Source organism: Typopeltis vanoorti, chromosome 5, assembly GCF_054136105.1.
Source record: "Typopeltis vanoorti isolate ZY-2024b chromosome 5, IOZ_Tvanoo_1.0, whole genome shotgun sequence".
Lineage (NCBI taxonomy): Eukaryota > Metazoa > Arthropoda > Arachnida > Uropygi > Thelyphonidae > Typopeltis > Typopeltis vanoorti.
The window spans coordinates 104,972,310-104,992,332 of record NC_143553.1 but is presented as its reverse complement, the minus strand read 5'-3'; the positions used below and the strand labels follow the sequence as shown (position 1 = coordinate 104,992,332).

At 38.8% G+C, this 20,023-nt stretch overlaps 1 protein-coding gene across 1 annotated transcript in view; it reads right to left on the bottom strand.

The window, feature by feature from the left end:
- Positions 1-20,023, bottom strand: part of LOC150106705 (membrane-associated progesterone receptor component 1-like) — an 84,617-nt gene that overhangs the window by 49,352 nt on the left and 15,242 nt on the right. The window contains exon 2 of the mRNA XM_090392654.1: positions 4,513-4,662. Coding sequence (XP_090248780.1) covers positions 4,513-4,662 — 150 coding nt within the window. The remainder of the gene's footprint in view (positions 1-4,512; positions 4,663-20,023) is intronic.

Here is a 20,023-nt window from a genome sequence, read left to right as displayed (position 1 = left end):
TAGTCATGATATGTTTTGAAAGCCTATAAGGGAAGCATGACTGTTTGACAGGTAATGTACAAATATTCCCAATGCAGAAAAAAATAAAATAAAATAAAATAAAAAACTGGTCAAGTAGAATGATTTGGCAGGGATATATTTTGGTCACATATGCAAAGTGGCCATCCATATCTTCCTGTGTCTACAAATAACTCTTTCAAACAAGCAGAATACTGACTTCACATGTGAAAGGAATTTCACCAACCAATGTAAGATCATCATCCTGTTTATAGAGGCCTAAAGTGGCTTAAAAAAAGTTTAATGTCTGGTCTCTAGAGCAGAGATTTAATTATATAAAAATATTTTAAAAAAAAGCTAAAAAAAATTAAAAACATAAACCTTAGTCCACCCATGGTATTAATGTACTACAAGTTTACAATCATTCATGACCAGGAGCAATGTTAAAAAGGGAGCTTCTGACAAAGTCAGTTCATTTGTATAAAGACTAAGAATGGGTAATGTTTGAAATGCTCCAGTCCAGTTATAGTTTTGATTATGTGACTATGGCTGGGCTCCAGCTATTGAAGTGTACTGTGTCTGGCGGAAGCATGAAAGATGGTCAGTGGTTTGTTGTAGCTGTCTCCCTATCATCCATATACTACAATAATGACAAGAGACAGTGAAATCATCCACAGAGATGATATTCATTACAGTTGCAGGAGGTTTGTTATCTTATTCAGTTAACCTTAACTGCAAATATGATACTTCAAAAATAATTTTGTAAGATTTCTATTGGTAAAAAAAGTTCAGAGAGGGAGAGAGTTAATTTCACTCATACTTGGAAAATTCAGTTAAATATATTATGTTTTTGATAACGAGAGGAAAGTTCCTTATTAGACCAAAGTTGCATAGATCTTTTAGTATGCAAAATATTCAAGCTGTGTCATGCTCTTTTCACTTTTCATGTAAAAAAACAACATGAAGTTCTCATTTTTTTGGAAATATCTGCAAGGATGCTTCTAGACAGATTAAATGATGTCTAATGGAAACCAGTCTTCGGAAACAGATTGTTGCTCTCCAGAAACCATAAATCATGAGTTAGCAAAATAATTTTTTCTTAGATCTTGAACAAGCAGCTAATCAGAGCAACTGGACAATGGAATTTCTGGAACTTTATCTGGTGTTGGAAATGCAATAATAATGGCCTTTTGCCAAAATTCCAGAAATTCAGTCTGGAGATTCTATTCCAAGATGGAACTAGGATGGGTTCCATCTTGGAATAGATATCATCTGCCCTTCATTTTCTTTATTTTTGTCCTTGATTTCTCTGGTGTAGATTCATCTGCTGATAGAAAAGTGAATTGGATCAACAAGTCCTTCTGGCTTTGAATGCTTTCAAACATGCTCAAACTTGAGCATGAGCACATTTAGTTTCACGTGGTGGGGCACCTATGGAAGATGCCACATGTGATAGATATCATAACATACTTTGTTTTGGGATTTTTTGACACTGCTTACACAATCTGAAGTCAACCATATTTTGGATGAAATGCTTAAATTGACTGGACATTTTTTGGGTGCTGCAGCTAAGGCAGTTTATATTACACTCACTTATAACATGATTCACTGCTTCGTTAATAGGAAGGATCTGTATGGTGCAGAATTAAATTCTCCTGAGGATGAGAAGACATTGTCCTATTTTCCATTGTAATATCCTTGAAGGAAGACATACATAGTTGCCCATAAGAGTGGAGAACAAACATTAATGATAACGTGTCATTAGATGTCATCATTATTTCCATTTAAATGGTGGGAAGAGGAATGAAAAACAAACTGTTAGGCTGATAGTGAATATTTGATTAGGCAGGTGGAAGGTATCATTTCCAGTGTTCAGGATGGAAAGATTATTGTTGTTGAGCATGTGCTCAACATCCCTTTCTCAAGTGTTAGTTTGTGCACCAGCCCACACAGTACTGCAGCCACTTAAATTCCACTCCTAGCATAGGGGCGGATAAAGCACGAGATTATCGGTGTTACCATGGGATACATCTCCACCGAGTGGAAGACAGATGCAGCATACTGTAATAAGAAGTGTGAGAGGCAAATGGCAAACCAACTCTATGTCAGCATGATTGTCCACAGGGATATATTATGTAAAGGGATATGATTGTCCACAGGATGGCAACTCCATCATAATCTACAAGAGTTGCTATTATAGGTAAGGAGGAGTCTATAATATGTTTCTTGCTGACAAAAGTACATTGGCTGTTTCTACAAGAACCTTTTATACCATCAATATTTTGGCAGAATCCAGTACAATTCCATGGCAGGAGTTTATTATTTATGTTAGGTGGATTCATCTGGCTTTATGAGGTTTACTTTTGTCAGTTTTAGATTTTTCCTTTCTTGGGAAGTTTATTTTATGGTTCTCAGCAAGATCTGCAAAATATCCCCTCTACAGCTGCAATCACCTCTTGATTTGAAGAAAAACACTGACCAGCGAGGAAGAGTTTTAGTTTTGGGAAGAAATACAAGTCAGAGGGAATCGAATCTGGGGAATAAGGTGGATGTTCCAACAATTCATAGTGATCCCTTAATTTTCCCCATTGCCAAAACACCTTTGTGGGCAGGTGCATTGTCCTGATGAAAGATGATTTTTTTCTTCTACAAACCGGGTCTTTTCTCACGAATTTTTTCATCTAGTCTGGTTAAAAGATCGGAATAATATTTCCCGGTTATTGTTTTACCCTTTTCAAGGTAATTAATAAACAAAATGCCTTTAGCATCCCAAACCACTAATGCCATGACCTTTCTTGCTGATGGAACAGACTTTGTCTTCTTTGCCACTGAACAACCAGCTTCTATCCACTGTTTTGACTGCTGTTTGGATTCTGGTGTGTAATGGTGAATCCAAATTCACCATTACACACCAGAATCCACACAAGAATAAAATCAGTTTTATTCTTGTCAAAACGCTCCAAACACTGTTCAAAGATTTTCATGCGAGTGCGTTTTTGATCTGCTGTGAGCAAGCGCAGCACCCATTTTGCACAAAGCTTTTTCATTTGCAATTCTTCATGCAAAATATATCCTATGCATTCTTTTGAAATGCCTATAGTCTCAACAATTTCACGCACTTTGACTTGATGGTCATCCAATACCACATTGTGCACTTGATCAACGATTTCTGGTGTTGTTACACTTTTTGGACATCCTTCACGTGGATCATCTTCAAGGCTGGTACGGCCATGTTTAAACTTGGCAGCCCATTTCTTAATTTCGAAAACAAAGGAGAAGAGTGCCCATAAACTTTTATGAACTTCGAATGAATTTCTTTTGCTGTTAAACCTTCTTTTACAAAGAATTTTATAACTGCATGATACTCAATTTTATCCCTTTTAGGGATACAGATAACACTTTTGCTTCAGACAGCTGTATAAACAGAAACTACTTGATAAAACGACTTGCAATTTCACATGGATGCTTATGACACATGTACCAACTTAGAAAAAAAAAATCTTGCCGATAGTGAAGATACTTTCAGGCGCAAACTTTGTTTGCTCACACTTGGATAAAGGATTAAACTAAATTTATTATACTCTAACCAAGTGAAAAATAAACTTTCAATTTCTTCATTAAGTTTTTGAGGGCATTAATGGCCAAGTTTGTGTGAAGGATTTTGGCAACTGTCTCCATTATTTTTAAAAATGAATGCTGATCACTGTGTAACAATGAAAAAAAAGCAAACAATCTGTTCTGATTTTATTCTAACTTAGATGATAACTGTTTATGGTTTTTAAGGATAAAATTGCATTTTTAAGTAATTCATTATTGGCTTTACCGCTGCTTTTGTAGTTTTGTTGTTGAACATATCCTTATAAGATAAAAAAAAAAAGTAGCAAGATTTAATTTGGCACTTTTAAAATGTTGTGGCATACTCTAAACCATCACTAAAAATGATTTTAAGTCATCACGTGACAAACACAGAGCAGATTAGTTTACATGTTTCATATGCAGCTAGTTTCCAGACTTTGATTTCAGTTGTGAGATCACATTAAGTGATCTCACAACTGAAGGCAAATTCTGGAATTAGCCTGCTTCTAAAAATGATCATATATGCTTTAACAGTTATATATATAAAGATAATGCATTTTCAAATCTATCTGTGATATGAATATGTCTTAATGCTGGAATTACAGCTCTGTTTGAACGGAATTACTGGTGCAATTCAAGCAGGGAAGTGAATATATTTTATCTGTTAATCTTTTGTGTTCTCTGTTTGCTTATTTCAGTATGATGCAAAACCCAAGTTTCTAATAAACTAACTTTGCCATCTATACAAGACAGAATTACAGATCATAAGTCACAATAAACAAGGTTGTCCTCTCACAGTCTTTGGAATGCTAATGAGCAAAGTTCTTCTCTCTCTCTATTCTGTCTTGGTACCTAATGATAAAAGAAACTGGTGATATTTTATTTGATTATAATGCTAAGGTTCAAATAAATTTTTAAAGTAATTCTTTATGTCATTACCCATGAATTGCATTTCCCACTCTTTGACACTTTCCATCTGCATTGAGTTTAGGTCAGATAGATCATCGTATTGATCTTTTGATGCCTCTATTGTAAATGTTGCCAACCCACGAGATGCATCTCTACCAGCAAATGCACTATATGTTCCTCCTGAGGGGAGAAAAAATACACACACATATATAAAAAACAAAATAACATACTAGTGGAATCAATGACAATGAAAAACAAAACTGAATTTCTTGGCTACAAAAGTGGGAAATATATCTGCTTTAAAAATAATTTATTTTTCAGTTATTTGACACACATGATTAAGTAAATTTATCTGAACATAATTTTTAAAAATGAACTTTTACTATGTAATTTTTCAAAAATTAAATATCATTGCAATGCAATCAAACTAATAATTATTCAAGTAAACAGTTTAAAATCCACAGCATGTTACAGTCAGCTATTACTATAGCAAACTTGTAGGGACCACAGGAAATTTTTAGAGGATAATTCACTATAGTGAATTTACCACAGTCAGGACTTTATCATGTCACTTCAGCAGCTGGGTTGCCAGTTTCTGTCTGGATGATGCACAGTATATGTGATGGTTGATGTCATTAAAAAATAGTCTAATGGATTTGCAGTCAACTATAAAAGATCGTCTTCTCCAGTTGATTATAAATCCAATCCAAGGTTTTTATTGTTTGTTTTTTGGACAATATACTGCACTCCTTTTTCTCACTTGACAAACCATGCTTCAGTGGGTGATGATAATCTTGTTAATTCCAATGTTAAACTCAATTTTGTTTTATTTCTGCAAAAAAACATTTCTTCCAGTTTTGCTTTTGACAATACCCTAAACCTCTGAACAATCTCTTCTTGGCATATCACCTCCTCAAGAGCCAAAAAATTAGGTTCCTTCTTTCTCTAAATGCATTATTACTTCACTCTTTGTACAGTATTAATTCTATACAAATCAACAACAATGCTTCAGAATATAATGTGTATGAGTTCATTGAGAATGTCACTTGCCTAGTGAATGACATCATAACATGACTGCTTTAGGATAAAGCTAAAGCATGAAATAACAGAAATAAACACTTAGAAATTTAATTAACCATTCTTATGAAGAAAGAAATTATTGCATGAACATCTCCAGATGTTCAAAGGATTATCATGAAGGTCCACACTGACTATTATTGATGCAACCCTTACCATACTTCTCCTTAAAGTATTTACCAACAAAGCACTCATGACCACCTCTGGCAATTAATAATTCCACTCATTACCCACTCTCCAAACAAAAATGTTGCCCTTATACTCATTTTAACCATACTCTTATACAATAACAAGAAATGACCTTTTGTTCTCTTCTGTTTAGTCATGTATTGGAAATTTTCTTTAGCATCTTTCACTATATTATTTCAGGAAATTACAACGTACTAGGATATACATTAAAATAAATTTTAATATATTTCTATATTTCGGCAACGTCACGCTGCCATTTTCAAGAACTTAGGTACAAGATACGTGCACGCAGGCACAGCAAAAACAATAAATGAGTAAGAAGAATGAAGCTATTATTTCTCCTAAAGTCCTGATGGTGCCCTCTAGCGGGCGATGTTGGTATTATTGGGGGATTGGGCTGAAGGTCTTCTGATGTAGGTTTCCCAAATTTGAGGAAGTCTCATGCAGCCAAATTTGTTGATGTTTGGCTCGTTTCTTAGGGCTGAAGCTGATTCTATGAAAAGCCTTTCATATCTGTATTTGCTACGGTGTATTATCCTGGCTTTTTTCCACCGTATTCTATGGCAGGTATCCAGAGCATGGTCAGCAAGACCAGAGTGGCTGTATTGGTGAAACCGGATGTAGTCCTTGTGTTCTGAAATTCTGATATTTGCTGTCCTGCCTGTTTGGCCGAAGTAGGACAGCTTACAGCTGCAAGGGACCTGGTACACACCAGGTAGGTCTAGGGGGGAGGGAGGTTGGTCTTTTGTTGAGCGGATAAGGGATGCCAATTTTTTATATGGTTTGTAACAAGAAGTTATGTTTTTTTAGGATTTTTGTGATTTTTTTCTGAGGTGCCTCGGATGTAAGATATGGTGATGGATTTAGAGCAATCCTTGTTGTGAGGGGGAGGGTTGTGGTTTACTGGTTTTAATATTTTTTTTTTGGGGGGGGGGTGTAGCCATTGGCTGAGAACGTGTTGAGAATGTGGTTTCGTTCTGTGGTTAGGGCATTGTCATTCGAGCAGATAAGTTTAGCCCTGTTGTGTAGTGTCTTAATGACTCCATATTGTTGTGAGGGGGGGGGGGGATTGTTGGTGAATGTATCTGCCTGTATGGGTGGGTTTTCTATATACTGAGAAAACCAAGGTTCCATCAGGCTGGCAGGTGACTAGTGTGTCTAAGAACGGAATGCAGTTGTTTTTTTCCTCTTCCAGGGTGAATTTGATTCTGGGGTGTTGGTTGTTTAAGTGTGTTAAGAAGGAGAGGAGTGCATCGGAGCCATGTGGCCAAATAGCGAATACATCATCTACATAGCAAAGCCAAATGGTTGGTTTTTGTGGGGCAGAGTTCAAGGCTTGCTCTTCAAAAGTCTCCATATAAAAGTTGGCCTTAAAAAAGTCTCCATATAAAAGACAGCCATGGGTTCTCCACTCTCCCCACCCTTGGTGGGGAGAGTGGAGAACCCATGGCTGTCCCCTCTATTTGTTTGTAGAATTTTCCTTGCCAAACAAAATAGCCTGAGTTCATTGTGAACTGAAATAGGGCTGTGATATCGGGAGGAAATTTAGCTTGGATTAGCTCTAAGGATTCTTTGAGAGGGACATTCGTAAATAAGGAGGAGACACCAAAACTGACCATTATGTCAGTGTGTTTGAGTGTAAGGTTTTCTATGCTGGCTTTGAAGTGGGCTGAGTTTTTTTTATGTATGAAGGTGTGTTGCCAGTATAGTGGGAGAGAGCTTTGGCCAAATGTTTAGCTAGTTTGTATGTGGGGGAATCAATGCCATCCACTATAGGACGTAATGGCATCTTTTCCTTGTGAATTTTTGGGAGTCCATAAATACGGGGGGGATATGGAGTTATATGGTTTTAGTTTGTTGGTGATTTCCACAGGCCAAGAAGTGACCTTCTTAAGGAGCCTGTGGAGTTTTCTAATTTGTGAGTTGGTGGGATTGTATTCGATAGGGGAGGTAAGTGGCACGATCTAACCATAGAGATTTCAGCTTACCTGTGTAATCTTTTTGGTTCAGAAAAAATTCTGTGGCATTCCCTTTGTCAGCTTTGGTGATTATTATTTTCTTGTTTTTCTTTAATTCTAATAGAGATTTAATTTCTTTACTGGGCATGTTGGTTTTAGGTGGTTTGGCTTTGGTCAGAACACAAGCTACATCCAATCCAATATCGTTGGCGACGTGACTTGGGAGGTGTCAGATCCCGCGTTCAATCCGTATCATGATATCCTCATGATACGGATTGCAAAAAGATTACACAGGTAAGCTGAAATCTCCATTGTTAGATCGTGTCACTTACCTCCCTATCGAATACGATCCCACCAACTCACAAATTAGAAAACTCCACAGGCTCCTTAAGAAGGTCACTTCTTGGCCTGTGGAAATCACCAACAAACTAAAACCATATAACTCCATATCCCCCCGTATTTATGGACTCCCAAAAATTCACAAGGAAAATGTGCCATTACGTTCCATAGTGAATGGCATTGATTCCCCCACATACAAACTAGCTAAACATTTAGCCAAAGCTCTCTCACACTATACTGGCAACACACCTTCATACATAAAACACTCAGCCCACTTCAAAGCCAGCATAGAAAACCTTACATAATGGTCAAACACACTGACATAATGGTCAGTTTTGATGTCTCCTCCTTATTTACGAATGTCCCTCTCAAAGAATTCTTAGAGCTAATTCAAGCTAAATTTCCTCCCGATATCACAGCCCTATTTCAGTTCACAATGAACTCAGGCTATTTTGTTTGGCAAGGAACAAATAGAGGGGACAGCCATGGGTTCTCCACTCTCCCCACCCTTGGCCAACTTTTATATGGAGACTTTTGAAGAGCAAGCCTTGAACTCTGCCCCACAAAAACCAACCATTTGGCTTCGCTATGTAGATGATGTATTCGCTATTTGGCCACATGTCTCCGATGAACTCCTCTCCTTCTTAACACACTTAAACAACCAACACCCCAGAATCAAATTCACCCTGGAAGAGGAAAAAAACAACTGCATTCCGTTCTTAGACACACTAGTCACCTGCCAGCCTGATGGAACCTTGGTTTTCTCAGTATATAGAAAACCCACCCATACAGGCAGATACATTCACCAACAATACCCCCCCCTCACAACAATATGGAGTCATTAAGACACTACACAACAGGGCTAAACTTATCTGCTCGAATGACGATGCCCTAACCACAGAACGAAACCACATCCTCAACACGTTCTCAGCCAATGGCTACACCCCCCCCCAAAAAAAAATATTAAAACCAGTAGACCACAATCCTCCCCCCTCACAACAAGGATTGCTCTAAATCCATCACCATACCTTACATCCGAGGCACCTCAGAAAAAAATCACAAAAATCCTAAAAAAACATAACTTCTTGTTACAAACCATATAAAAAATTGGCATCCCTTATCCGCTCAACAAAAGACCAACCTCCCCCCCCCAGACCTACCTGGTGTGTACCAGGTCCCTTGCAGCTGTAAGCTGTCCTACTTCGGCCAAAGAGGCAGGACAGCAAATATCAGAATTTCAGAACACAAGGACTACATCCAGTTTCACCAATACAGCCACTCTGGTCTTGCTGACCATGCTCTGGATACCTGCCATAGAATACGGTGGAAAAAAGCCAGGATAATACACCGTAGCAAATACAGATATGAAAGGCTTTTCATAGAATCAGCTTCAGCCCTAAGAAACGAGCCAAACATCAACAAATTTGGCTGCATGAGACTTCCTCAAATTTGGGAAACCTACATCAGAAGACCTTCAGCCCAATCGCCCACTAGAGGGCACCATCAGGACTTTAGGAGAAATAATAGCTTCATTCTTCTTACTCATTTATTGTTTTTGCTGTGCCTGCGTGCATATATCTTGTACCTAAGTTCTTGAAAATGGCAGCATGACGTTGCCGAAATATAGAAATATATTAAAATTTATTTTAATGTATATCCTAGTACGTTGTAATTTCCTGAAATAATATAGTGAAAATGCATAACCAACGTCTAAGCCTTTCCAAGAGAATTTCTTTAGCATCTGTTATATAAAACCCCTTTAGTAACTTATGTTTCTATATCAGCTAAATTTTGTAACACTCAAACCTTAAATCTACCCTCATTGAGAGCTCTCCACAAACTATTTTGGTCACTCACCTCTGAATCCTCTCTACCACTTCCAAATGAACAAAAGGTGCATAGTCTAGATGTGGGAATATTATAAATAGGGATAATAACTTCCTTATTCCTGCTTGTCAGTGTTTCATAATATCCAAGTGATAATTTAATATATGTTGCACACTTTTGCAATATGTCCTCTGAACTTCAATCCTGTCCTGCCTAAATCCCTAGTATCATCAAATTCTTGCAATCTTATACAGCATGACAAGCTGAGGAGTCAAATTGCAGCAGTATACCATAGAATAAGAATTTGGAAGAGAGAGATCATGGTGGTGCATGGGAAGTGCTTAAGGGGTGTTTGAAGATGGCAGTATCAAACTGCACATCCCAAATCAAGAAGATAAATCAGGTAGGAGTTAAATAGGTGAATAACATCATTAAGGAGTTGCAAAAAAAGATTTTTAAAAAAATTTAAAAAAAAAATGTGGAAGAAACAAAAGAAAATGGTGATCAGCATGCCCATAACCAGTACAAGGTATAGACAAGAAAGGCCAAAAGCTGGATGATGAGGCCCAAAGAAATCCTAAAGAGTTATTTTGCTATGTGGCAAGTAAAAAGAAGAATGACCATGGAAGGATGATAAGAAAATGTGCTGATGTTATAGAGATAATAGAAGCAAGCCAAAAAGTTGAGTTACTGAGTGATCATTTTGCAAGGGTGCACACAATCCAGGTGATGGTGATACTGCATTGCCAGACGGGAAGAATAGAGGTTGATGAATGGAAGGGGCTTACAATATTGCAAAACCTTAATGCAAACAAGGCTGTGGAATTAAATGGCAGAGCAATCGGTGTATTCTGAATGCGTAAAGGAATTAGTACCTCCTCTGACCAAACTGTTTAAGCCTCAGTTCTAGGAAGATGAAAATGGAGTGAAAAGATGGAAAAATAGTTCTGCATAAAGGAGGATTCAAAACAGAAGTGAATAACAGGCCAAACAATATCTCAGAAGTAGTACCTTGTTAAGGTATTGGAGAAGTTGATAAAAGACAAAATTCAGACTGAGTGGACAGGAATATGATACTTTAAAGGGGCAACATAATTTTGTGAAAGACAAACAGTTTACCACCTTTTGTGATCTTCACATTTTAGATTCTTATTAAAGTCTTCTCATGACTTGCTTAGTTGCTTTTCAGAAAGCTCTATTACATTTTTCTCTGCATTTTTCTAGTAGCAAGGCTTATACGTTGGTCAGACATAACTGGTAATTAGTTTACGGAATTAATAACGCATATAAAGTATATTAATTAAAGGTAACTTTAATGAATAACTTCTATATTTCAGCAACGTCACATTGCCATCTTCAGGAACATAAAGATATGGTATGTGCATGCAGGCACTAACACAAAGCAAATGAGGAAGAAAGCAAGAAACTAGTATTGTTCCTAAAGTCCTAATGGTATCCTCTGGCGGGCTAATTTGGTAGTCTTGGCAGTTGGGCTGAACTCATAATGTAAGTCTCCCAAATTTGTTGAGGTTAGGAACGTTTTTTTAGAGCTGCTGAAGATTCTTTGAATAATCTTTCGTATTTAAACTTGCTGCGATGAATTATTTTTGTTTTCTTCCAATGAAGTTTATGGTGGATATCTAAGGCATGGTCTGCCAGCCCAGAGCGGCTGTACTGGTGAAACCGGATGTAGTCTTGGTGTTCTGAAATCCTGATATTTATTGTTCTGCCTGTTTGGCCAAAGTAGGACAATTTGCAGCTGCAAGGGACCTGGTATACACCAGGTAGGTCTAGGGGAAGTGGTTGGTCTTTGGTAGAGCAGATAAGGGATGCCAACTTTTTATATGGTCTGTAACAGGAAGTAAGGTCATATTTTTTGAGGATATTGGTTATTTTCTCAGAGGTGCCCTGGATGTAGGGGATGGTGATAGACTTGGTGTAATCTTTATTGTGGAGGGGGGGAGGGGGGTTGTGGTTTACTGGTTTTAGTATTTTTTGGATTTTTTGGGGTTATAGCCATTGGCTAAGAAAGTGTTGAGGATGTGGTTTAGTTCAGTAGTTAGGGCCTTGTCATCTGAGCAGATTAATTTTGCCCTGTTATATAGTGTTTTTATAACCCCATATTGTTGTGAGGGGGGGGGACTGCTGGTGAATGTATCTGCCAGGAAAGCGGTGAACCCACGGCTGTCCCCTCTAAGAGGGGACAGCCATGGGTTCACCGCTTTCCCCCACCCTTGGCCAATTTCTTTATGGAGACATTTGAAGAGAAAGCCTTAAACTCCTCCCCACAAAAACCCACTATTTGGCTTTGTTATGTGGATAATGTTTTTTGCTATTTGGCCACATGGCTCAGACACACTCCATTCCTTCCTAACACACTTAAACAACCAACACCCCCATAGTCCAGTTCACCTTAGAAAAAGAGGAAAACAACACCCTCCCCTTCCTAGACACTTTAATCACCCACCAACTGGATGGATCTTTGGTTTTCTCTGTTCACAGAAAACCCACCCATACTGGCAGATACATTCACCAGCAGCCCCCCCCCCCCCCTCACAACAATATGGGGTTATAAAAACACTATATAACAGGGCAAAATTAATCTGCTCAGATGACAAGGCCCTAACTACTGAACTAAACCACATCCTCAACACTTTCTTAGCCAATGGCTATAACCCCAAAAAATCCAAAAAATACTAAAACCAGTAAACCACAACCCCCCTCCCCCCCTCCACAATAAAGATTACACCAAGTCTATCACCATCCCCTACATCCAGGGCACCTCTGAGAAAATAACCAATATCCTCAAAAAATATGACCTTACTTCCTGTTACAGACCATATAAAAAGTTGGCATCCCTTATCCGCTCTACCAAAGACCAACCACTTCCCCTAGACCTACCTGGTGTATACCAGGTCCCTTGCAGCTGCAAATTGTCCTACTTTGGCCAAACAGGCAGAACAACAAATATCAGGATTTCAGAACACCAAGACTACATCCGGTTTCACCAGTACAGCCGCTCTGGGCTGGCAGACCATGCCTTAGATACCCACCATAAAATTCGTTGGAAGAAAACAAAAATAATTCATCACAGCAAGTTTAAATATGAAAGATTATTCAAAGAATCTTCAGCAGCTCTAAACATCTACTGGTCCCCACCCTCTGTGCTCCCTGGTTTATAGCAACACTCCACTAAATATCCTGTCTTGGCCACTTCTACTTCACACCATATGCTTTCAAAACTATTTGTGTCACTGCCTTCCAAAGCCTCCACTCCTAGAGGACACAAGTCATCACTTATCATAAACAGTACTCCACCATACTGTTCCGCTCATGTTTTCCTTTCCTATCCTGCCGAAAAATGCTTTACCCTGCCACTTCAATTCCAGTTATTATATCATCCTCCTTCAACCACGTCTCAGAGATCCCAATAATCTTTGGCAAGGTTGATGCTATCGGCGCCACGAATTCATCTCTTTTATTTCGGATACTCCTGTCATTAATATAGAGCATAAAAAAGGTCACTGCTTCTATATCTATCATTGTCCCCTCTTGACCACTCCCCGGGCTCAATGTCACCTGATGTCGTCCCCCCCCCCCTTTCCCCAAGCACCCATTCCCACAAGAGGCCACCCTGCTACCATCCACCCTGGGAATTCTAGTTTCCCTGCATTGACACACTGACTCGTTCAGAAAACAGCAATCTTTCCGGATGCCTTCATCCTTCTTCATTCAAATGCAAGCAGTCTCTAGCATACAGTTCCCTTCTGTCCTCAAATGCCCGTCAAGCATCCATGTATTCCAGTCCTCTCTTCTCACACATTCTGGCTATTATTCAATTCAATATTGCCGCTCTTCTGCTCAGTTCATTGCTATCATACGTGGGCAACACACACACACACACACACAATCTTCCCTCTCTGCGTTTTCTTTTGCACAACTTCAAGCAAGAATCTCAGATTTCTCGCCGCCCAATTTACACTGCCTATCAAGTCATTTGTGTCTGCTATCACAATCATTTCATCCATTCTTTCACCCCTCTTAATTGCCATAGCCACATTTTCTATCATCCCTCCAGGCAAACACACCTCTGGCATCCTATCTTGCACACCAGAGATCATAGAGTCTCCACAGATCACACCTCTAACCACACTGTTCCTTGATTGCTCACCTGCATCTCTCTCTCTCCTCTAACCCTTTCTCTCTGTGTTCCCCTACTTACCTGCTGTCCTTGCATCACTCTGTCCCTGGTTCCCTCACATTCTTCCAATTTCCTCTCTCTGACTACTTCCATTCTTCCCTCTATCATTCCCATAACTCTCTCTCACTCCCTCTCTTCTGTTTCCTCTTGACCCTCTCTCTCACACTCCTTCCCTTTCTCCTACTGTTTCCATTCTCTCCTCTTCTATCATTCCAAAAACTCTCTCTCCCCTACTCTGATTCGTCTTGCATTTATCTCTTCCATTCTCCTAATCTCATCTTTCATACTTCTCATCTCCTTCACAAGACATTCCGTCTCCTCTTTCAGCTCATCTATCTCTCTCTCTGCAAGTCAGTCATTCTTAATCGAAATTCATTCTCCCAAACCATCTTCGAAACTTTCACAGTCACACATGCCTTCCACACTATCGACTATTATTTTCTTATTCATATTTGTATTCATATTCATGTTTATGCGAAATGTAAGGTTTGCAGCGTGCAGTTGGAGTATGGTTAGATGATAATAAAGGAGTGAGCGTGTGTAGAAAATGTAAGGAAAATGAGTTAAAGTGTATTTCAGGTCATGAGTGTGATATTTTTGTCAAACTTCAGGATGAAGAAAATAGTGATATGACAAGAAATGGCGAGGTTGTACCAGAGAACTGTGAAGGCGTGAATGTAGAAAGTGTGAATGATGGTAATAATACAGAGCAAATTAATGGTTTAACAGAAAATAAAAAAAGATGAGATAGATGCAATGAGTGAGATCGCATTGTTGAGCGGAGAGATACAAAGAGCAAAGCGGCAGCTAGAGTGTATGAACAAAAGTCTAGTGAGTGTACCAGTCAATAATAAAAAGTATGATAGGAAAAATAAGAGTATGAGTGTGAACATAAACAAAATGAAGGAGAGCATGCTGTATGGGGATTCGTTAGTACGAGGTGTGTTAGTAGAGGATTTGACAAAATCATACCAACCTGGTGCGACCATCAAGGACGTAACTGAGTCTATTAGAGAGCAAAAGGAAAGGGTGAAAGAAATGATTGTTGTGGCAGGTACAAATGATTTGAAAGGAGATAAAATGGAAATGATAGAGGACCTGAATGAATTGTTTGAGGTAGCAAAAGAAAAGAGTGAGAGAGTTAGGATGATTAGTCTTTTGCCACGGTATGACAGTGAAGTGTTTAAAAGGAGGGACATAATTGCAAATGACTTTATGCATGGGTTATGTATGACAAGTGGTGTGGAATTTGTGGACGTGTGGAGTGAGTTCGATGGGGAAAAGGATCTATATAAGATGGATGGCTTGCATTTGAATGGATTCGGTGTAAGGAGACTTGAAAAAGTGTTGTTGAATGAAGTGGATGTGGAGAATCAGGAAAACTAGATTTATTAAGGGGTGGGAGTAGATATGCAGAAATTAGGAAGGCAGTTGAGCGTATGAATGAGTATAATATGCCCGAGCGAATAAGGACAACAAATCAGAATGGGATAGTTAGTATAAAGCATCAAGGTAGGGATGGGGCTAATGGGGGTCAGAAATTCATGTACACTAATGCTAGGAGTATTAGAAACAAGAAGGAAGAATTTTTGGCCATGATTGGCACTTCCAGACCACAGGTTATTGGTATTAGTGAAACATGGCAGCATGTAGATGATATAGCTAGTGGGACTGAATGAGATGGGTATAGTGTGTTCAGGAATGACAGGGAGAATAAAATGGGGGGAGGAGTATTGTTGATGATAGCTGATGAGCTGCAGCCAAGGAGAATAGAAGTTGAATAGCAGGATAGAGAAAAGAGCACAATTGAAGTCATTTGGTGTGAGATTGTGGCTAGCAGAACAAAATATACAACTGGGTGCTGCTATAGACCAAGTGATGGAAAAGATGGTGGTGACAGTATGCACAAGCAAATAGAAGAAATGAGTGAAAGGAGGGTAATTATTATGGGAGATTTCAACTATGGTTGCATTGATTGGAGTGAGGAGAGGACACACGGGAGGAAGGAATTGGATTTTATGTGGTTATTAAGGGATAACTATCTGCGACAGCATGTAATGGAAAATATTAGGGATCAGAAAGTGCTTGACCTAGTAATTGCATCTGAGGATTTGGCTGTAACAAATATGACCACATTGCCACCAATTGATGAGAGTGATCATAGGGTCTTGACTTAGGAGGTGGCTAAAGGTGTGGAATTTACAATTAAGAGGGTACATGTGGAATTATCGGGCTGATAAGTATGACAAGCTTAGGAGTTTGATTAGTTCAGTGCCATGGCATGTACAACTGCAAGGGCTAGAAGTTGATAGTGCATGGGAGGCAGTTAAGAAGTGTTTGCATGAAGAAATGGCTGACTGTATACCTAGAGTCCGAATAATAAATCAAGTAGGGGTTAAATGGATGAATAACACCATTAAGCTTGAGCTGCAAAAAAAGAAACAACTATGGAGGGAATTTAAGGAGAATGGTGACTGGCAGGCACATGAACGGTATAAAGCGCAGGCCAGAAAGGTAACGAGTGTGGTAAGAAAAGCAAAAAAGGATTACGAAAGAACATTGGCCATGCAGGTTAAAGAGAATCCTAAACAGTTTTTTCGATATGTTGCAAGTAAAACAAAAACTGTATATGGCAGAATGATTTTAAAGAATGCCGATGGTAGGGAGGTAACTGAATCAGTTGATATAGTTGAGTTACTGAGTGAGCACTTTGCAAGTATATATCATCCAGGTGGTGACATTGCAGAAACGAATAAACCAGTAGATTATACGGGAATTGTGGTGAATGAAGTGGAGGTGAGTAGTCTATTGCATAACCTCAATGTCAATACATCTGTGGGATTGGATGGTATAACCTTGACCATTTTGTTAAATTTGAGTCTCGGGTCTGGGTTAGTCCCGAGGGGGTGGAAAGAGGGGAAAATTGTTCCACTGCATAAAGGAGGTTCCAAGACTGTTGTTGTAAATTACTGACTGATTAGCATATCAGGAATCGTTGTCAAGGTCTTGGAGAAATTAGTCAAGAAAAGAATACAGGATTGGATAGATGAAAATGGGATATTGTATGGGGGATAACATGGTTTTGTGAAGGGTAGATCATGCCTCAGTAACTTGCTCACATTTTATAACACAGTGACGGCTAAACTGGATAAAGGTAATGGGTTTACAGTGATTCTACTAGACCTTGCAAATGCTTTTGACAGGATACCACATAGAACTCTAATCAGTAAACTGGAGCAGATGGGGGATGGATATAGGGTTGGTGAGACGGATAGGAGGGTGGTTGATGGAGAGATACCACAGAGTGGTTTATTCAGCAGTTGAGTCCAAAAGACAGCTTGTGACTAGTGGTGTGCCGCAGGGCTCTGTTCTTGGATCACTACTTTTCAATTTGTTCATCAATGATATAGGAAAGGATTTGAGAGGAAGTGTTCACTCGTTTGCTGATCATGTAAAGTTGGGTAGAGCAATTGTGAGTGCACAGGATATCAAAATTTTACAGGATGATTTGGATAGTTTGGAGGACTGGGCTAGGGAAAATGGATGTCAATTTAATGTGGGAAAGTGTAAGGTTATGCATTTTGGGGTGAAAAGAATAGTAGCAGTATATTACATTGGTGGAACCGTACTCCAGGAGATTGATGAGGCCAGGGACTAGGGAGTGTTGGTGGATAGGGAATTGAAGTTTAGGGGGCACATTGCAAAAGTGGCTAAATCAGCTCATCAAATCACTTGGCTTCTGTACTTTAACAAGCAGAGACAAACAAGTTATTGTTCCTCTGTATCGTGCCTTGATAAGACCCCACTAGACTACTGTGCCCAGATATGAGCACCAGGGTTTCTTCTTGATGGGGAGGAGGTGGAGAGGATCCACAGACAAGTGACCAAGATGATAGCAGGTCTGTTGAATGAACCCTATGAGAACAGGTTGAAGATTTGTGGGTTGCAAAAATTGGTCGATAGGCAGAAAGGGGGTGATATGATTGAGACATTCAAATTACTGAAGGGTTTCTATAAGATTAATCCAGAAGATATTTTGGAGAATAGGATTGGTGGTGGGAGGACTACGGGCCATGCATGGAAGCTGGGCAAGAGTGTGGTTGACATGGGAGTTAGAGCTAGGTTTTTTACTTGGAGAGTGGTGAACGAGTGGAATAAGCTTACAGAGTCTGTCGTGGGTGCTACGACCGTGAATGAGTTCAAGGCAAGGTACGATAGATACTGTGTGAATGTTGAATAGTTGTTCTTGACATGATGTTAGGGCCTCCCTCGATGAGTCTGTCGACTCTTTGGAGTTGCCCGAATAATAATAATATTTTTCTCTTCATTCTCTCCTATCACACTACTCATCTTCTGATATTCATTTACTGTTCCTGGTTCAAATAGGTCAGTTATTGATATATGTAAATCATTTATTTCCTTCCACTGCCTGCATTTTGCGCATGTACACACTCCCCCCCCACTTTCACCAGCCACATATCCAACTCCCAAGACACACATGCTGCAAGCACCGCATGCCACAATGTCCCTTATTATATTACTTATAATAGTGTTCTTAAATGGCGGAGGACTTGGTGATGCCATTTGTGATTGTAGTTGAATCCGCTATCATTCCTTACTGCCGAGGAACTACTAAAGTAACCGTTAATTATATATAAATGCTATATAAACACTGTATTATATATATATATATATATATATATATATATAAACACTAAAAGTATATACATATATAAACGCTATATTCATCTATACCAAATTTAATTTCTTCTCATAAATTTCATGAAGTTCACAACACATGATTATAACACAATTACTAATAAAACATAGGTTTAAGATAATTACTACAAATATCTCAACAAAATGAAAACCAAAAATACAAATCGTTTTTGTTCAACTAATGATTCACATACAATGGACCATAAAAAGAGGGAATTTACTCTGTAGAATAATAATATAGATAATCAGAGAGATGTTCTAGTAAGTTAACTGTACAACTTGCATGAACACAGGTGCAAAGGATCAGAACAATGAAAATGCATTGCATTACAGCAGTTAGCTCTGTGTGCTGCCCAAGTAATGAACGGAGACAATACCTCCCAATGCAAATAAACACTGCCACCATTCAGAGAAGACATGAAGGAAATATGAAAAGAAAAATATGAGTGTGCTGGCATGAGTAAACGATATTTTATGTGAAACATGTACACCCCCTCCCCCTCCACACACACACACACACACACTGAGCAAACTTGCAGCATGCCAAAATCAGATGGTGGAAGTAACTACATCATCACCTGCTACTACAGTCAGTTGTGTGACAGCATATATTAGTCTCTGTCTGGTACTGCTTCGGTGTGAAACAACTAGCTGGTCTCACCTCATTTTGTGAAACATGCCTATTTTGAAAAATTCCAAGTGTAGAGATTTTTTTTTTTTATTTTCATTCCAGGTAAGCAAAACAGTTTTGAAACTGTGAAACAAAAACAAGAGCTTACAAGGCTTGATTAAATGCCTCTAAAACAAAGAAGATTTGGAAAGAAAACTGACTGAATCGTATTTCGAGATAGAATAGACAAAAACTGATAGAATTTGTCCCAGTGGTATAAGACTATTCCTTTGCAATCATTCTGTAAATTGTTATAATAACTTGGTAGTTAACAGAAGACAAGTTGACTTCAGTTACTCAAGACATATTCATCAGGTGCAAAAATGAAAGGCTATTTGCTCTTCATAAAATGTCTGGCACTGGAGGTATATCCTATGAAATTCCCTTGGTTGTTGGCAAACCATATCTCATCACCCATCCATCAATTTACTTGTCCGTCCAAGGACGGATTGAGTCCCCTTCTAATGAGGGGGGTTTACTGGCATATATTAATGCAGCTGGCTCGCCACTCCTCTGCCGCATCCCGTAAGGATGGTATTCTTGACTGTAATTTGTGTGTGT